The 18,224-nt window shown below is 48.7% G+C and overlaps 3 protein-coding genes across 3 annotated transcripts in view; all 3 read right to left on the bottom strand.

The window, feature by feature from the left end:
- TMOD4 (tropomodulin 4) overlaps window positions 1-3,129 on the bottom strand; it is a 49,592-nt gene extending 46,463 nt beyond the window's left edge. The window contains exon 1 of the mRNA XM_075607759.1: window positions 3,005-3,129. The gene's annotated coding sequence lies outside the window, so the exon portion shown is untranslated. The remainder of the gene's footprint in view (window positions 1-3,004) is intronic.
- Window positions 3,130-3,717: 588 nt separating this feature from the next.
- On the bottom strand, window positions 3,718-13,103 carry VPS72 (vacuolar protein sorting 72 homolog). The gene is made up of 6 exons (XM_075607758.1): window positions 12,927-13,103; window positions 12,600-12,752; window positions 8,606-8,723; window positions 7,219-7,395; window positions 6,205-6,349; window positions 3,718-5,176 (listed from the first exon to the last, which is right to left on the bottom strand). Exons 1-6 carry the CDS (start codon window positions 13,041-13,043, stop codon window positions 4,789-4,791), a joined length of 1,098 nt encoding a protein of 365 aa, XP_075463873.1. The 5' UTR covers window positions 13,044-13,103; the 3' UTR covers window positions 3,718-4,788.
- An 823-nt stretch (window positions 13,104-13,926) lies between these two features.
- Window positions 13,927-18,224, bottom strand: part of NOP9 (NOP9 nucleolar protein) — a 12,742-nt gene continuing 8,444 nt past the window's right edge. The window contains 7 exon segments of the mRNA XM_075607757.1: window positions 13,927-14,737; window positions 15,621-15,726; window positions 15,986-16,060; window positions 16,466-16,696; window positions 17,378-17,497; window positions 17,586-17,726; window positions 18,137-18,224. The exon segment at window positions 18,137-18,224 is cut by the window's right edge and continues 105 nt beyond it. Coding sequence (XP_075463872.1) covers window positions 14,580-14,737; window positions 15,621-15,726; window positions 15,986-16,060; window positions 16,466-16,696; window positions 17,378-17,497; window positions 17,586-17,726; window positions 18,137-18,224 — 919 coding nt within the window. The 3' untranslated portion in view covers window positions 13,927-14,579.

The raw sequence follows: 18,224 nt of genomic DNA, 5'->3' as shown, positions 1-18,224 counted from the left end.
CGCTGAGCCGCAGTCATTTACTGGTACCGGAGATACACACCGGGAAAGGTAGCACCGGTACTTCTGCACCATTAAATCCCCTGCGTCAAGCGGGGCCAACTGGAAGCTGCCAGACTCCTATCGGCCAGTGTAACGTGGTTTATTTAGACCGCCATTTTCTTTCCCCAGTTGGGAGACAGCATTGTCACTATCTTTGGCAGGTATGTCTCTCGGGGAAAGCTGAAATAAACATGGCTCACTACGGAGCACGTGCTGTAATCACAGGAGCGGTAGGCGAAACGCGGTACCATGGCTCCGGCCAGCAGTGAAGAGGTTAAAAAAAAAAAAAAAAAGAGCGCGAGACGAAAAGGTAGCTAGGAATCATGGGAACCGCGCCCCCCCCCCCTCCCTCCACCCCACCAATACTAAATCTAACCTGCAACATGCCAAACAAGGGCTGGAGATTATCCACTTAAATCCGCACCACTGGCGTTCTAATCACAGTCCAAACGTTCACGCTACTGACCCCTTAACCCGCTGTGCGCTGCCAGGCTATATTCCTAATACCCTGCTGGTCCTACAGACGAGCTCAAAGCAAAATCTACCTCAAACCCCCCGAATCAGTGAGATTGGGGGGCCCCAACATTGTATTTTAATGGAAAAACCAGGCCGATTCTTCTCAGCGAGACTCCATTGAAGTCTATGAGATGACACCGACGTCAGCCCCGTGAGAGCCAGCAACAGATCTGCACCATCATGTACAAAAGTGTCACTTCCAGAAGAAAAAAAACAATTAAAAAGGGTATATTACACATATATAAACACCAGCGAGTGAATTCGATAAACGAGCTCCGCACGCATTTTGCACCGAGGAACGGTCTCCGCGGGACTTTCCCCTTGGAACGCTGAAATATAAAATCGATGATTATTGTCTTATTTTTAAAACATGTTCACAAATTTTAGAATATCCAGCAACAGGGTTTTCATTTTCCCCTGAGCGCTGGAAACGCTGCAACACATTTCTGTGACGTATCCGCAATATTAGGGAAATAGCCGGGTGGTTGGAAGGTGAGCTTGAAAGAATAGGATTGTCCAAACAGAAAACAGGTGACTGTTAAAGGGTCAACGGTAAAGCAGGGAGACGTAGTAATTAGCTGGAAGTCACACAAGTGCTGTGATTCGGAGAAGGAGGAGTTCAGCGGGATTATAACGAGATCAACAACTTTGTAGCCAAGGAATTAAAACGGCTAGAACAGGCAAAGTAGGGTTTTATAGTCAATGATATGATCTTCCAGGTGCAAATCCATATAAAAACCATCTATATCAAAGAGCCTTTCATAATAAGAAATATAATAAAATATTCACTTCTCTGGTGTGATTTGTTAATTTCCCCTAAAATCTTATATTTATTATGAAGTAAACCCAGCCAGGAAAATGCCGAGATTGGGGCAAATGGGTTTCCGCTTAAACACCGAACACAAACACCGTCCGGAAATGTTTTTTGGTTGCCCGAGGCTGTTATGCTGATTCAGATGTGATTGAAATATATTGATCTGTACACCAATAATCACTCTGCTGTGTTACATGATGCATTGGAAGAAATAGCGTTTAAAATGATCTTCAGCAGAAGGAGCGGCTCAGTGAGTAAAGGCTCAGTACTCAGTGAGTAAAGGCTCAGTACTCAGTGAGTAAAGGCTCAGTACTCAGTGAGTAAAGGAGGCTCAGTGAGTAAAGACACTGACTATATAAACAATGGCACAGAGTTTGAAGCAGGGGAACCTCCTTGTGACCTTGGGCAAGTCACTTTTATAGTCTGCCTGTGCCTCAGGCACCTAAAAATATAGATTGTACGCTCATCCGGGCAGGGACTGTGTCTGTAACAATTTCAGATCATTCAATACTGATTTGGAAGCCTAGTTCCCCCATTACAAGTCGGTGTGCTAACACAGGGGGGCTCAACTGCAGTGCTCAAGCACCTCCCCCCAACAGGTCAGGTTCAGGATTTCCCTGCATCAGCACAGGTGCCTCAATCAGTGACTGACTGAGCCACCTGTGCTGAAGCAGGGATATCCTTGAACCTGTATAATAGATCACAATTTCACTATATTTATAGTGCCTTATTTGAATGTAGATCATTTTGTTTGACACACACACACACACACACACACACACACACACACCACCCCATATGGTGCTAGTCTGCTCAGTGCCACTGGGATATTTCTGGAACACTGACCTCCCCCTAGAAATAACAAATAGGACCCTTTCTTTATTCTAATAAATCATTTCTTAAAACCGAGAATGATACACGGTCACGTAAAAGCTTCTCACGTGGATAATCCACCAAGTGTTCCCCCCCAACACTAAAAATGCCACATATAGCGATGCTGAGTATCACAAGACATGTCCAAAAACACAACATATAGCAATGCAGCGTATCGCAAGACACGCCCAAAAAATGCAACACAAAGTGATGCAGCGTAGTACAATACTTTCAAAACGACACCATTTAGCAATGCCGAGCACCTCCAAGCCCAGAGACATGGGGTTGAGTTACTGAGAGGGACCTTTGCTTGCATGCAACCGAGGTACTCCGTACCATTATACAGTGCAACACATTCACCTGCAGCGGATTGGTTTTCTTTTTCTGAAAATATAATTGTATATCTGGGTCCCATATTGGGAAGAGCTTAGTGCCCCAGTGACCCCTTTTTGGGGTATGTAAGGGGTAACATTTCTACCCCATGCATGGTGGACACAATGCCCTACTGCAGCAAGGAATCTCTTGCACACATTTAAATCACACGTCCTCCTTGCACACGCGTGCATTTAGATTGTAAGCTCTGCAGGGCAGCAACACCCTAATTCCCGTTGTGTAACACCCGTGGTATATATTATTTCACTGTACAGCCTCCCTACTTCTGTACAGCGCTGCATGCTTTGGTGGTGCCATATGAATAAGCCTGTACATACCACACGTCTCGCGCACAACTTTGTTAAAGAGCTAAAAGAGATGGGCGCTTACCTCGTAGGTTGCGAGTTTGCTGCCTGCGCCTGTGTGAGGGGTCAGAGCTGGAGTAGGGGATATTCTGAGAAGGGGTGTGACCTCAGCGTATCATTATTTGGGCTGCAGCTGGTGCAGAGATCACACATACACACACACACAGGGGGCAACCCCAGACAGACACCTAGTGGCCACCATGCAGTACTGCAACCAGAGCAAAACCATCTCCTGACCTCTGAGGAATACTGGGGAATCAGACTATGTAATGTTACCCGCTACACCAGGGGCGGCCAACTCCAGTCCTCAAGGGCCACCAACAGGTCAGGTATTGGGGATATCCCTGCTTCAGCACAGGCAGCATAATCAGTCGAAGACTGACACAGATTGAGCCACCTGTGCTGAAGCAGGGATATTATCCCCAATACCTGGCCTGTTGGTGTCCCTTGAGGACTGGGAGTTGGCCGTCCCTGAGGTGTACTATCTGCATCGACTTGAATGTAGTTTAGGAGACGATTCAAACCCTATCTCCCAAGCCGCCTTTGAAGGGATTAAAGATGGTACCCATTAAAAATCAATAATGGCTTTAAGAAGCAAAGTTGCTCGCCGCGGCAAAATAAGAACTCCCACGCGCAACGGGATCGCGTCACTAATCTACCCGACAACCACGTGACATATTAGGGCCATTTGCCCGGAACTACGGAGGTAAAACCTGGAAGAAAAGGAATAGAAACCCCTTGTTCAATTAACACGCGGCCTTTATTTTTGTCACCGTTAACCCCGTCACTGCCAAAAAGTGAAAGGGTTCTTCATACTTATGGGATCGCTACCAAAAAAAAAAAAAAATGATCTAATTTCTGCATCAAATGTGACTAAAATCTCTGCAAATGAGTTAAGAAAACGACCCCAGCGGCACTAGCAGGGAACCATTCATCTGTCCACCCAAAGACCTCTTTAAATGTCGTTTGTTTAGCTGGCCGTGGCAGATGCCCAGCAGCAGGTGATTCCGGGACGGGAAAGGTTTTATTTATCCAGGAACAGCTACAGCCATTTATCTGCGGATTCCACCTGCTGAGCCCCCGTTCCCCGGAGAGTTCGGAGCAGCACGGAGCAGCACGGAGCAGCACGGAGCAGCACGGAGCAGCAGAGGGCCTAGAAAGTTCATGTGCCACATCTCCGGAGATGATATCTTACATGGAAATAAAAAAGGAATTGCAGCCGGTGACATACCCACCACGTGCAGTTCCAACCGCGAGAAGGGGAAACCGCCACCAATCCTGATGATGAAAAGTAGACGCAATCACGACGGGGGGGTATAGGCGTGGTTATAAAAATACAGACTGAGAACACGGCAGGGAGAGCGACAGAACGGAGCGCTTCCTACCGAATAAACCCCCCCACCCAAAAGGAACAAACAGCCTCTGTAATGCTAAGCGGCAAAATAAAAATCAAGTGTAGATGCTAGCACCAGGGGCGGCCAACTCCAGTCCTCAAGGGCCACCAACAGGTCAGGTTTTCAAGATATTCCTGCTTCAGCACAGGTGGCTCAATCAGTGAGATTGAGCCAGCTGTGCTGAAGCAGCAACTGATTGAGCCACCTGTGCTGAAGCTGAGACTGATTGAGCCCCCTGTGCTGAAGCAGAGATACCCCGAAAACCTGACCTATTGGTGGCCCTTGAGGACTGGAGTTGGCCAACCCTGCTCTAGCATAAAACTGAACAGTTACCCACAATACCGAGCGGTTTAACCCTGTCCCTGCAGCGCACTGCAGGCCCCTTCCGGGCCGGGAAGGGGGCTAACGCGACGGGTCATGTTCCCTGCGCGCTTTGCTTGATGACAATCTTCTGCCGGGTGCTGCGCTGGTTGGGATCGGGGGCCGGCGTGGCGTTGCCCATGGCGGCCGCCATGGCGGCGTTGGGCAGGCCGTGGGCGGTGATGTATTTTTTGTAGGCCTCCCGGATGATTTTGAAGGCGCGCGCGTTGAAGTACGGGATGTCCGTTATGGGGTCCCGGTACGGGGCCGGCTTGTGGGTGACGGGGCACAGCTCCTTGATGGGGAACTTGGCCTGTTTGACCTTGGGGAAGGTGCGTTCGAAGGTCTCGTCGTCGCTAAACGTGATGAAGGTACGGGAGCATTTACCAGGGGGGGGCGCGGCGGAGGACGAGGGGGCATCGCCTGTGTGATCCTGATCAAACCTGGTAAGAGAAGACGGCATTAGATTGCAAGCTCTTCGGGGCAGGGACTCCTTTTCCCAAGTGTCACTTTTATGTCTGAAGCACGTCTCCCGTTTAGTGTTGTTATTCATACGATTATGTCACATGTGTTGCGGCTGTGCAGCGCTATGTATATGAATGGCGCTATATAAATAAAGACCTACATATGAGAGTTGTATGGTCTTAGTTCTATTTGTATTTCCATTTACAATATTTGAAAAAGGAAATGTACAATTAATTCCATTTTACGCGAGACATGGGATGGCAAAATGAGTGAATTAGATTGTAAGCTCCCCGGGGCAGGAATTTCCTTTCCTATTGTCTGACTTCTTGTAGTATAATTCCCTGTACTGCATTGTATAGTCTCTTTTGTAAAGCTCACAGAACACTGTGGGCGCCATATAAATAAAGATATACATACATACATGCGTTTGGGGAGTACAGCACCCACATCACTGCTGACAGTGAACCATGCGGTTAGGGTGAAAAATAGTCGTTTGTAAAGAACAAAATGTCATGAACCATGTGCAGTGGGACTGCAGCTTTAATGCAAATCGGAAACATGCGGCACATGGCGGCAGAGCGTATATCAGGTGTGCGCAAACTTTTCCGTCTGCGCCCCCTTGCCTGCTCTCCCCCTCTGCTCGCACCCCCCCTTACCTGTTCTCCGCCGTCACGTGACCCCGTGGTGTCATTTGATGCTGCGTCACCAGAATGCCTCCACTCCCTGGCATTTGATTTAAATGCTTTGGGGAAGAGAACGGGGCCTCTGTAAACGCAGCTCCCCCCCCCCCCCCCGAAAATCTGACACCACCCCAGTTTGCGCACCCCTGGTGTATATCATTGCACGACTGGTGACTTCCCCATAATGCACTCTGGCCCAGATTCACTAAACAGTGCTAAGCTTTACCATGCCTAAACTCCAATTAAAACGAACGTGCGCCTCTGTAGCATCAGCCTTGGCGCCTATTTACTGCGTTGCTGCCACCTGACACACACACACAGCTTACCCTTCCACGTCCACGTTCTCCTCCTTCACGTTTATCTCGGTGATCAGGGGCATGGCTAACGAGTGATAGCGGATGGTCGGTCCCACGCACCTCCTCTTCTTCAGCACCTGCTTCTTCTTGTCGGCCACCAGCCTCTCGTAATTCTCTGCAGGGAAGGAGGCGCTGGTCAGTACAATGTGCGTTTAGGGCGGGGCTTTAGTATCAGGTCTATACTCCCCTCTCTATCGCAAGGCCTTGTCCAGGGTGGCGCTGAGCGGGCGGGCGTGCTCACGCCGGCCGCGATGAAACACATTGCGGCAATGTGTGTGGCCAGCGTGAGCATGCGCGGCGCTTAGCTGCTTGCCAAGCAAATAAATTTGAATTTGCTGCCTGCTTGCGCCACCGCGCATGAGCGCTTAGCGCCACCCTGGCCGCAGCCTAACAAAAGGAAGAAACTCGTAGCCATGGCTTCTAATATGTACAGTACACGGCAGGGATGTTTCGGGCCAGCATTACCTCTTGCGGGGCCACAAGGGGGCATGCTGGCAGCGGGTCCCCCCTCCGCCAGCATCGCGATGTCATTTTGTCACGGCGATATGCGACTGTGCACTTTCATAGCAATGCGTCTTCGGGTCGCCATGACAATGCGAGGCTGTAGGAGGAGGGGTGACGATGCCACTTCGGAGAAGACCTGCCCTAGACGCCCACACACGCACACCCCTTGGGTTGAGCAGCGGTGCGGTCCTGCGTGGGCCAGGGGATTACCCAGCTCCCTCCACCAGTTCTCCCCTCTCCTGTCGGGCAGAAGACGGATCTCGGGGCACACAGGAGGAGGGAGAGTGGGGTGGCAACTCCCCAAAGGCCCTGCCCTACCATTAAATCATTTCCAAGGGAATGTCAGAAAGTATAACATGAGAAAGTAAGTAGCATTCAGCCCACTCCACTCCACTCCTCCTCGTGCACAGAGCACAGGAGCAGGGTTCGCTCAGTGTGTGCGCTATACAAGACAGAGATAAAGAGGCAGTCCGCACTCACCCAGAGAGCGTATGTTTATCTCCTCTGTGATTTTGGCTTCTTCCAGCAGCTCCTCCTGGGTCAGTGGCCTGTCAGGGTGAGGTCCCTTCTTCTTCCGGGACTGGACCTGCCGCTCCTGCACGCGCAGGAATGTCTGGCGCGTGTGCTCGGTCGTGGATTGTCGCATGTGCTTGCGGCCTGCGAGTGCAGAAAAAGGAACGCGTTAAGCAAGCCGCCAAGTCGGCTTTCCGCAGGACAGCAGGAACGGATCACAGGCTGCGGGGCTGAGCGGTTTCTCGCACCCCGGAGCTTGGCATGGAGAGCTAGCAGAGACGCAACAGATCCAGAGTGTAAACAGAAGAGATTGTTTCCCATAGCCCTTTGCCGTCATCTCCTTCTGACACAGAGCTCTCGGCAAGATGAATCTGGACCATAAACATGTGCAAAGATCTGTTAAACACAGCCGCCACAATGCACAAAAATAATACATTGTACAAGGTACTGACAGGCCTTAACCCAGGGGTGGGATACTCCAGTCAATAAGGGCCACTAACAGGTCAGGTTTTCAGGATACCCCTTCTTCAGCACAGGTTGGCTCAATCAAAGACTGAGCCACCTGTGCTGAAGCAGAGATATCCTGAATACTTGACCTATTGGTGATCCATAAGGACTGGAGTCGTTGTCTGAGCCACCGATTGAGCCATCTGTACTGAAGTAGGGATGTCCTGAAAACCTGACCTGTTGGTGGCCCTTGACGACTGGATTTGCCCACCCCTGCCTTAATCCTTGTGCTGCCAGATGGGCCTGTAAGGGAGTTTAAAGTTGCAATACGGGATACACTATTTTGAAAGACATTTGATAGTTAATGTTACATTTGAATAACTGTCTTAGCTCTGCACAGTGACTCGTACAATGCAGAGCACCAGAGTTATGCGCTTGTAACATTAAGAGCAGGCGATAGAGAGACACGGCTGCTATTCCCTCAAGATATGGGTTTGATTTAATGCCCAGAAATAGCGTCTAAAGTGAGATTTAAAGCATGGAAGCAGATTGCTAATTATCTGTAAGTATACGCTGCATTCTTACATCTTTCATAAAGGATAGATTGCACATTTAGGCTTTATCCATAGTGCAGGATACGGCGCGAGCTACAACAAACACTAGGACGCCAATGCATATGCGCATAGTGCCCACACTAGCGGGTGCACATGCGCTACAGGGAGAGCGGTGTTTCGCAATACAAACAAGTTTGTATTTGAAGCGCGACGCCGGGAGGAGGAAGCGCAGAAGCTAGCGCGTTCCACTATGGACGCAGCTTAAGCCCGCTTTCTGCTACAAAGAGAAAACATAACCCTCTCTAACCCGCCACCTAATTAGAGGCAGCGATTAATTAGAGCAACGAACTTACTGTCGCCAACATCTTCCGGGGCTTCTGGACGAGCAGCCTTTTCCGGGCGGGTTTTCGGCGCGGTACTGGCAGGGGCGTCGGGCTTCTTAGGTTTGGGTTTTAGGAGTTGTATTGGCTCCTGGAAGGTGCATTAAGAAGAAACACAGCGCTCTGAGAAGTTCCCAGATAAAAAAAAAAGTGTAGCAGCGTTGCAGGCCTCATACAAACATACTCCTTGAGAAAGTGCCACTTAGAACGCGTGGGAGTTCTTTTCTTTGAGACTGCTACTTTTGCGTATATCCAAATAAAGCCTATTTACATTTTTTTCATTCACCAGGGTCCCATGCAACTTTTGAAGTGAAACTTCTTTGCTGGCGCCTACAGTGTTTTAATGGGGAAAATGTCTTGCCTTGTAATGAAAAACCGTCACAAAAAAGTGACGTCACGCTACTAATGGACGCGTGGCCGTTGAGTGCGCGCCTGCGCATAAATTCAGCATTCAAGCCCGCACGGAGGTTAGAAGACCTCCGGCGCGCATGCGCAGAGACCTCTGGCGCAGCAGCAACAACACTTGGGAGACGGAGACCAAGACCACTCGCACAGACACTCACACACGAGGAATTCACAGTTAGTATACATATAGAACTGCAACTAGCTAAAACAGGGGAGTGTGCCGAGCACGCGCGTTCTAAGTCAAACGTCTTTGCGTTTTGTCACTGAAATTGTGTTTTGATTTTTAATTAAAAACACCACAAATACAATTTCTGTGACAAAACAGTGACAAAAGACAAAGAAGCTCTGTCCTGGGACCCCTTGTCTTTTCTCTTTACACTCTCTCTAGGCAACCTAATCACATCTTTCGGGTTTAAATATCGCCTCTATGCTGACGACACACAAATTTACCTTTCAACTCCTGACCTTACACCTGCTATACAGACCAAAGTTTCTGAATATCTCTCTGAAATATCATCCTGGATGGCCATCCGCCGACTGAAACTTAACATGGCAAAAACAGAGCTCCTTATACTTCCTCCTAAACCTGGCCCTACTACCTCCTTCCACATCACTGTTGGAAATATGATCATTCACCCAGTACCCCAAGCACGCTGCCTAGGGGTCACACTCGATTCCTCTCTCACATTCTCCTCTCACATTCAAAACGTTTCTAAAACTTGACGCTTTTTCCTCCGCAATATCACAAAGATACGCCCTTTCCTCTGTTACTCGTCTGCTAAAACTCTTACACAGACCCTCATTCTCTCCCGTCTCGATTACTGCAACCTCCTGCTGTCCGGCCTCCCAGCCTCTCACCTGTCTCCCCTACAATCTATACTAAACGCTGCTGCCAGAATCACTCTACTTTCCTAAATCTGTCTCCGCGTCTCCCCTCCTGAAATCCCTCTCCTGGCTTCCGATCAAATCCCGCATCTCACACTCAATTCTCCTCCTCACATTTAAAGCTTTACACTCTTCTGCCCCTCCTTACATCTCAGCCCTAATTTCTCGCTATGCACCATCCCGACTCTTGCGTTCTTCTCAAGGATGTCTTCTTCTACCCCATTTGTATCTAAAGCCCTCTCCCGCCTTAAACCTTTCTCACTTTCTGCCCCGCACCTCTGGAATGCCCTTCCCCTCAGTACCCGACTAGCACCCTCTCTATCCACCTTTAAGACCCACCTTAAGACACATTTGCTTAAAGAAGCATACGAATAGCACTGTGGATAAGCCTGGACACGATACATAAAGCTTGGCCCCCTGCAGACGCACTTACTAGAATTCCCTCCAACTGTCTCTATAAGTTCCCCTACCTACCAATTAGATTGTAAGCTCCTCGGAGCAGGGACTCCTCTTCCTTAATGTTACTTTTATGTCTGAAGCACTTATTCCCATGACCTGTTATTTATATTATTTGTTATTTATATGATTACAGCATGTATTACTACTGTGAAGCGCTATGTATATTTATGGCGCGATATAAATAAAGACATACTGTACAATACAATACAATACACTTAAAATGCGCATGCTTGGGGCACACAACTTTTTTTGGGGATGCTATCTTCATTGCTGCTGCTCCGGAACTCGTGTTTCTCACTTCCGTCCAGGAGGCACGCGACTAGCGGGGTAGCGAGCAGTCCACACCGCTATACAGAAGCGGGTTGCTGCGCACGGCCGCCACTAAGACTATCTACCTTTGTGTCCTCAATAGGAGGCAAGATCATTGTATTTCTTCCTCCAGGACCCCGTCTAGTGTGTTATGAGTTATGGACTTCGGATTTTATTTCCCGCCCATGATATACAACATCAGGTGATAATACTGTTTGTAAGCCTACTCCAGAGCGCGCGGCAGCGGCCATTTTCACTCAAAACCAACAGAGCTAACCCTCAGAGGCAGCGCAATCACTGTGCTGATTAAACAATTTATTGCTCAGTAATACAACATATATACACATAGAAAAGAAGGCCAAACTCACTAGGACTTAAAGAGCCACAATTACATACATAGGTCCATATTTACTAAACAATGCTATTTCGTAAGTCATCTCCCAGCACCAGGAGTAGCCCATTTACTGTAATGGGCTTTAAGGTGTCATCTGATCCTTATAAAATAGCACTGCTTAGAAAATATAGTCCAAATGCCTTACTTTATTGTGGCATATTACGTACACTTTAGGGCTGTTATATAGTGGCCGCGTGCGCTACGCTGTGCGTGTGGCACTTATTGGCTGAGGTTAGTCAGCCCTTCTATACAAGGGCCGTGCGCACGCACGGCAGTGAGCGTGCATCCGTCCGACAGCAGGGAAGACGGGGAATACAAAGATTTTGCGCCACTACCGGCGCTGAAAAGTGTGTGTGTGTGTGTGTGTGTGTATGTGTGTGTATGTGTGTGTGTGTGTGTGTGTCTGTGCACAATGTTAATAAATATTTTATTTTTACCAATGTGTGGTTTTTTTTAAAATAAATAATAAATTACACGCACACACAAAAAGCATGCGGCACATGCACACGACCGCACACAATATATAGCAAGCCTTATTGTGGCATATTACATACACAACTGATGAAAAGGAATATAGCAGAGAAACATTGTGGGGTTTTACCTCTGTATTAGGACACAATAAAGATGTATAGCCGTATTTTAGATCCTAAGGCTGCGACGCACGCTCATGCTTGAGAGCCGTCACCAACTCCCTGAGCATGAGCGCTAGTAAGGGAGGGGGCGTCATTGCCTGGATCGGGGGGGGGGTGTGTATTGACTGGTGCTGATTCGTTGTTGGCTAGGACAGATATCCGGGCGCTATCTCAATAAGGTGTATATATTGTAAAAATGTATAAAATATAATACAGCCTGTAATGAATGTTTCTCAAGTTGTCCTCCTGTGACTCAGAACCCCAGCAGGATCAATCCAGGATCCTTATTGACAATGTGATGCAGATTCGTTGTTGAAGGGTCATGTGACCCTTAATCGCGCTTGAAAATCAATTTTTCCTGTCTCCCCAAGTGCTGAGCATAGAATAACATTGATTTGATCACGCCAAGCGCGTCGCTGCATCGTGGCAGCAGCCACGCTGTGCACTCATGCTTGAGCGCGGTGACGTCCCCAACTCTCTGAACATGAGCGCTGGGCGGTCCTTCAATTTGCAAGCGGGGTGTGGCATGTAATTGGCAGTATCGGGGCATGTTATTGAAGGAACTATCGTTATGTCACTCAGCATAACAAAGCATGTGACCCTTCTGAGCACTTGGAAATCACTTTTCCCACGTCTCCCCAAGTGCTGAACATTGCCGAGCGTACGTGCGCTCACGCAGCGTGGCCATGCTCATTTGAGAACATTACAGTGAGCGCGCGCATCGTGGCAGCGTGGCCGGAGCCTAAAGCGGAAATGAGCACAGCACCACGCTGATAACGAATCAAAGGGTAATTCCTGTTGAGCCAGTGAAGGATCTCTAGATTTCGTACAAATACACCCTTATCTCAGAGTGTCCCCACTCAGCCACCGTAGGGGGTCTCACCTTGTACGCCTTGGTCACCACTCTGCGCTTTCTCTTGGGTTCGTCATCGTCCAGGTCACTGGTCGGCTCGTCCCCCTCATCAATATCAAAATCAGAGTCCACCTCGTCCGCACTGTCAGAGTGATCCTCATTGTATTCATCATCCCCAGACTCCTGTAATCGGCATGTGTACATAGAAATGTGTGTATGAATGGAAACAGCCCGTCACTTAACAAACCCATATTCACTGAAACCCCCATAGGTAATCTTGCAAGTATATAGGATGCACCTAACTGAAGGTGTGAGTGAGTGAGTGAGTGCGTGCGTGAATGAATGTGAGTCCCGCACCTCATTGAAGCCCCCATAAGTGGTCTTGTAGAACTCGTCCTCTTCCTCCGCCTGCAGGAGGCCGGACAGGCGGTTCCCCGCGGTTTTTCGCGGGGCTTTGCTCTCCGCCAGGCTCATGTTGACACCGGGACTCGGACAGCCACTGAGCGGGTCTGCCTGCGCCTGGCAGCAGCAACCGATCGCCGAGCTTCCGAGTTCAGCCAATCACAAGTGGGCAGAGTATTAACTCCCTCGCTGCTGCACTCCTGAAGTGGTGTACAGTATAATAACAGCAGCTGATGCACTGTACTTCTACATATAGAGGGGGGGTGTATTTCTAAAATGTTTTATCAGGAAGTAATATATCGAGAGTTATCTCTCGTATATACAGTAGGTGGCTGTGTGTTTATATAGATGGGGTGTCTGTATGTTTATGTAGGTGGAGTGGGTGTGTTTATGTAACTGGGGGTGTGTATAGCAGTTGGGGTGTGTGTATGTTTATATGGGTGTGTGTACACGTACGTACACACAGATATATTCAAATATATATAGTACACACAGAGAAGCAGCTAGATATAAAACTTTTAAAACGTGTCTGTTTATGTGCACAGCCCATTTGTAAATGAAACTCCATTGTTGAGTGTACACTATGTATAAAAACTATAAACTTTTACAAATATGTAGTATGTTTATATGAATAGATTTTATTTATATACATATAGTTCTTGGTACACATGTTGCTGTAGGTTGGTGAGTATTCATTATAAATTCCTCCGTTATTCATGTGGCATTTGCCTTACATTTTAATATCAGACATGAAAAGAGAGGAGGCCCATCAAACAGATTAACCGGCTTCAACTTTGTATAATACATGAGAGATTGATATAGATATGACACATACACTTCCTACTTTAATGTATAGTATTCTCGCAAGTGACTACTCCTCTCACGTAATCAAAGAGTGACACTAACCACATTACCGGATAAATGACACAAACCATTGAAGAGAGCTAAACCGGGATTTATATATAAAAAAAAACCTGTTTTAATAAAGTTTAAATCTTGTACAGTACACAAACTGCATCTCCAGCTGTATGAGAGATTATCTGCTGTTATATACAAACTGCTGCCTGACATCACTTCTGTGTTTCACCTCCAATATATCAAATGTAGATGAAGGAGGCTTCTCCCAATAGTGAGGAGTTAAGAGTCCGTGTCCATTCACATGATCCAGCTGCACATACGTTAACCTCCCAGAACCAAAAAATCTGTGAGATGCTGGGGTTGTGGACCAAAAAATATATATACTGTAGCATTAAATGGAAAAGTACTGGTTTTTTTTTTAAATAAGACTCTATAGAAGTGTGAGATGGTACAAAATTTAAAGTGACCCCCAACATGAGACCCACAAAAATATATAATTAGTGGGGATGACACGGCTGTTGTAAGAGGGGAAACCGGCTCAAAAAGGAACAGGCGTCTACATATGTCATTTTCCTTCTGTCTCTGCCATTGGCAACTCAGCCCAAATGAGTATAAAAATACGGCCAAGTCTCCACCCCAGAGGTGGCTGCACGTGGCATCTGAAGTATGACCGCAGGCCCTGTGCTGATGTAATATTATATACACGGTGTCTGTATAGGTGCAGGTTATTGTGGGTTGCTAGATCCCGTATCAGTCTTCCAGGATCTCGGCGAACATCTTGCGGCGTTTGTTCTCCGCCTGCTGGTGCTCCGCCCAGTCTCTCCGGCGATTTAAGAAGTGCGTCAGAGCGAAGTTGCGGGCGATGTGGTGACCGATGGGGTCATTCTGGAGGTCGCGCAGCCGCTCGGCTGCAAATGGAAACAGAAAACACTGCAGGGGTTAGGAACGTAGCAGGCCATGGAAACCAAAGCGAGTGAGAAAGAGGCGGAACATATGAGAAGCCCGGCAAAGGTGCGGTGACACTTCTAGAGATGGGAGACCTTTTCAACAAAGTTCGAAACCGCAGAGTATGTATGTATGTATGTATGTGTGTGTGTATGTATGTATGTATGTATGTATGTATGTATGTATGTATGTATGTATGTATGTATGTATGTATGTATGTATGTATGTGTGTATGTGTGTGTGTATGTATGTATGTATGTATGTATGTATGTATGTATGTATGTATGTATGTATGTATGTATGTATGTGTGTATGTGTGTGTGTATGTGTGTATGTAAAAAGGCGTTTCTTCCCAAGTTTCACTTTACGCAAATCTGTCCTAAAAAGTTTTATTTGCTAAACTTTGCTCCTGTGTGTGCACATGGTGTGTCTCAGAGTGTTGTATAAAGCTGTATTTGGGGATGTTTCCAAGGAGTGAGTGTGTGTGTTTGTGTGTTTCTGTGCGTATAATATAGGGGGTCTCTCTCTAAACCTCAGTGGCCACAGGCAAAAATTGCACACTTTGGCGTTTTTTTTAATTATAAATGTTCAAACAAACTTTAATGGGTTTGCGAAGATATAGTCATCCCCCATCTTCTTTTCTAAAGGTGCAGTTCCACTTAAAACCAAACTGAACCGTTGTAGTTTAAAGCCAAATCAGTGCCCAAAAGGACGAATGGGTTAAATCGCGACGAGTAGAGAAGTCATTTGGTTTTAATAAAAGGCACCAATTCCAACGGCTGCTAAGTGAGGGAGGTCGCACACCATGAGCTGGAAGTGAGGAGTAGGGAAGAGAATGGCACATACCCAGAAGCTGGGCTATCTCCTCCTTCACTCCCAGAGTCGATGAATTCCAGAGACGGTCCAGCACGCGGCTGCCATATTTATTACACGCCAACTGCACGCCGTGAGCCTGTGGGCAGGAGAGGGGAGTTACTAGAATGTAATGTGCAGGGGTGGAACAACAGCAGGGGTTCTCCACTCCTGTCCTCAAGGGCCAACAACAGGACAGGTTATAAGGATATCCCAGCTTCAGCACAGGTGGCTCAATCAGTCCCTCAGTCTTTGACTGAACCACCTGTGCTGAAGCAGGGATATCCTGAAAACCTGACCTGTTGGTGGCCCCTTGAGGACTGGAGTTGGGAAATCCTTAGCTAGAGAGAAAAAAACACCTGTGGCTTATTAAGTCTGTCTCTTCTACTGCAGTGCAGGGTGACACCAGGAGCTTGTTGGTTCTGTCCTTCATACTGCAGTGACACAAAGACACACATATGTATCCCCTGACTCTGTCCCAGTGTGCAAGGGGACACAGAGGGGGATCTATGGCTTGTGGCGTTTGTCCCTCCTAATGCAGGGTGACAGTGCCAAAAAGGACATCCAGCCTGTCCTTCCCACAGCAGAGCAATATGATCGCCCACACAGGCAAGACTAATAGCCTTGGTTTGTTATAAAATGTGCAGTGTATTCTCTAACTCAGGAGTGCTACACTCCAGCCCTAAACACACACCCCCCCCCCCCAGATATCTGTGCAGGCTGGCGCTGTATGATGACACAGAAGCGGATATCTGTGCAGGCTGGCGCTGTATGATGAACCAGACACTACAAACAGAAGCACGAGCAGATATCTGTTCAGAGGCTGCGGCCGCTCTCACCCTCAGCCTGCGCAGAACTTTCTTCCTCTGCTTCTCCGTTATTGTGGCGCTACTGAGCAGGGCGTCGAAAATATGGCTGCCGGCCTGGCTGCAGGCCACAGTCAGCAGGTCAGCGTCTTCCATGCCCCCCAGGCTCTGTAGCACTGGAGAGGGGTCCTCGAAGTGCAGGAGGTGCTGCAGCAGCAAAGAGCCGTGATAACTCACAGCCTCCAGCTTCCTAGTGACGCTCGCCTGAGAGACGGAGCAGAGAGAGAAGACACAAATCACTTCAACTTGGTATCTCAACCCCAAAACAGTGAAACAGACACAGCAACGTAAAGAACGACTGAACCGGGGCCTAGAAACATGATCAGCGGCAATAAAATGCACGTGGATACAAAGTATCATTTAAATGTGCTACTCACGGACAAGCAGCCACTGTGAGTCTTTTACACAAAGTGCGTCATTACAATCTCCACCATATAAACCACGGCACTGTCGTTTCCAAGAAAGGCAACCCTGAGGCAGCGCTAGGGGTCCCCATGTGGCAGCGCTAGAGGGTCCCCATGTGGCAGCGCTAGGGGGTCCTCATGTGGCAGCGCTAGGGGGTCCCCATGTGGCAGCGCTAGGGGGTCCCCATGTGGCAGCGCTAGGGGGTCCCCATGTGGCAGCGCTAGGGGGTCCTCATGTGGCAGCGCCAGGGGGTCCTCATGTGGCAGTGCTAGGGGGTCCCCATGTGGCAGCGCTAGGGGGTCCTTTTCCTTGCTGGCCCCTCTGGGACTCCTAGCCAAACAGAACGGACCCTACTGCTATTGGTTGCATCTCTTGGACACTTGTAAGATTGCCTGGACACGCCAGTGTGACCTGATCTTGCTGTGTGTGTAACAGCATCGAGGCTCCCCTGGGTGAGAAGGTGCAGGGTCCCTCACTCACCTGGAGTTCCGGGGGCGTCTCCTCTTCCCCAGGGTCGTAATAAACCTCGTAGGTGAGTAGCGAGAGGAAGAGTGGCACGCAGGCCACGTGACGCGAGGCTGGTTCTGCGCAGTGGAAGGCCTGCAGAGTTTTAAACAGCCCGGGTAAGTTATCCCACGTGGCTTAACGAGAGGAGAAGCTATGAAACAGAAGCCGACGTTGCACGCACCTCCATGAGCTGGGAGAGAAGCTCCGGCTGCCGGCGTTTCAGTCTCTTGCAGGCGTCCGCCAGTGCCGTGATGATCCCCATGTGACCTTTGGCCAAAGCGTCCTCCAGCCCAGGAGACAACTCATCAAACAGCTTCATGAACTGAGAGGAGGACACAGTGTGTGGAGCGGTGAGAGGAGGAGGGGACAGTGTGAGGAGGAGGAGGGGACAGTGTGAGGAGGAGGAAGAGGAGGGGACAGTGTGAGGAGGAGGAGGAGGGGACAGTGAATATGTAAAACACCAAAATACTCCATAGCGCAGTACAATGTGGGCGTGAAGACTACTGTAGAAAGGTTTATACCAGGAGTAGCCAACTCCATTCCTCGAAGGCCACCAACAGGTCAAGTTTTTCAGAATATCCCTGCTTCAGCACAGGTGGCTCCATCAGTCCCACTGCACATGTGGATATACCAGGCTGCGCCTTTAACCCTTCATCTCCCTCAGCAGCAAAAGGGTTAACGGTGCATGGCTATAGGGCGACCCCGCTAAAGTGTCACGAGGCGCTAACGTACCATCTTCTTGGTCTGGGCGGCCCGGATCAGCCTCTGCACAGTGTAGTTGGCGATGGGGTGAGAAGACAGAGCCAGCAGGTGACCCTGG

Source organism: Ascaphus truei, chromosome 7 (genome assembly GCF_040206685.1).
Source record: "Ascaphus truei isolate aAscTru1 chromosome 7, aAscTru1.hap1, whole genome shotgun sequence".
In the NCBI taxonomy this organism is placed as follows: domain Eukaryota; kingdom Metazoa; phylum Chordata; class Amphibia; order Anura; family Ascaphidae; genus Ascaphus; species Ascaphus truei.
The sequence above is the reverse complement of the archived record's forward strand: the minus strand, read 5'-3'. Positions and strand labels throughout refer to the sequence as shown.

What these genes read in the sequence shown, in the direction of transcription:
- VPS72 (XM_075607758.1), bottom strand. Translation starts at nt 13,043, where the DNA reads ATGAGCCTGGCGGAGAGCAAAGCCCCGCGAAAAACCGCGGGGAACCGC. An exon ending in CTTATGGGGGCTTCAATGAG is followed by an intron (nt 12,753 to 12,926) that starts GTGCGGGACTCA and finishes TGCCGATTACAG; the next exon opens with GAGTCTGGGGATGATGAATA. An exon ending in TGGTGACCAAGGCGTACAAG is followed by an intron (nt 8,724 to 12,599) that starts GTGAGACCCCCT and finishes TGCACCTTCCAG; the next exon opens with GAGCCAATACAACTCCTAAA.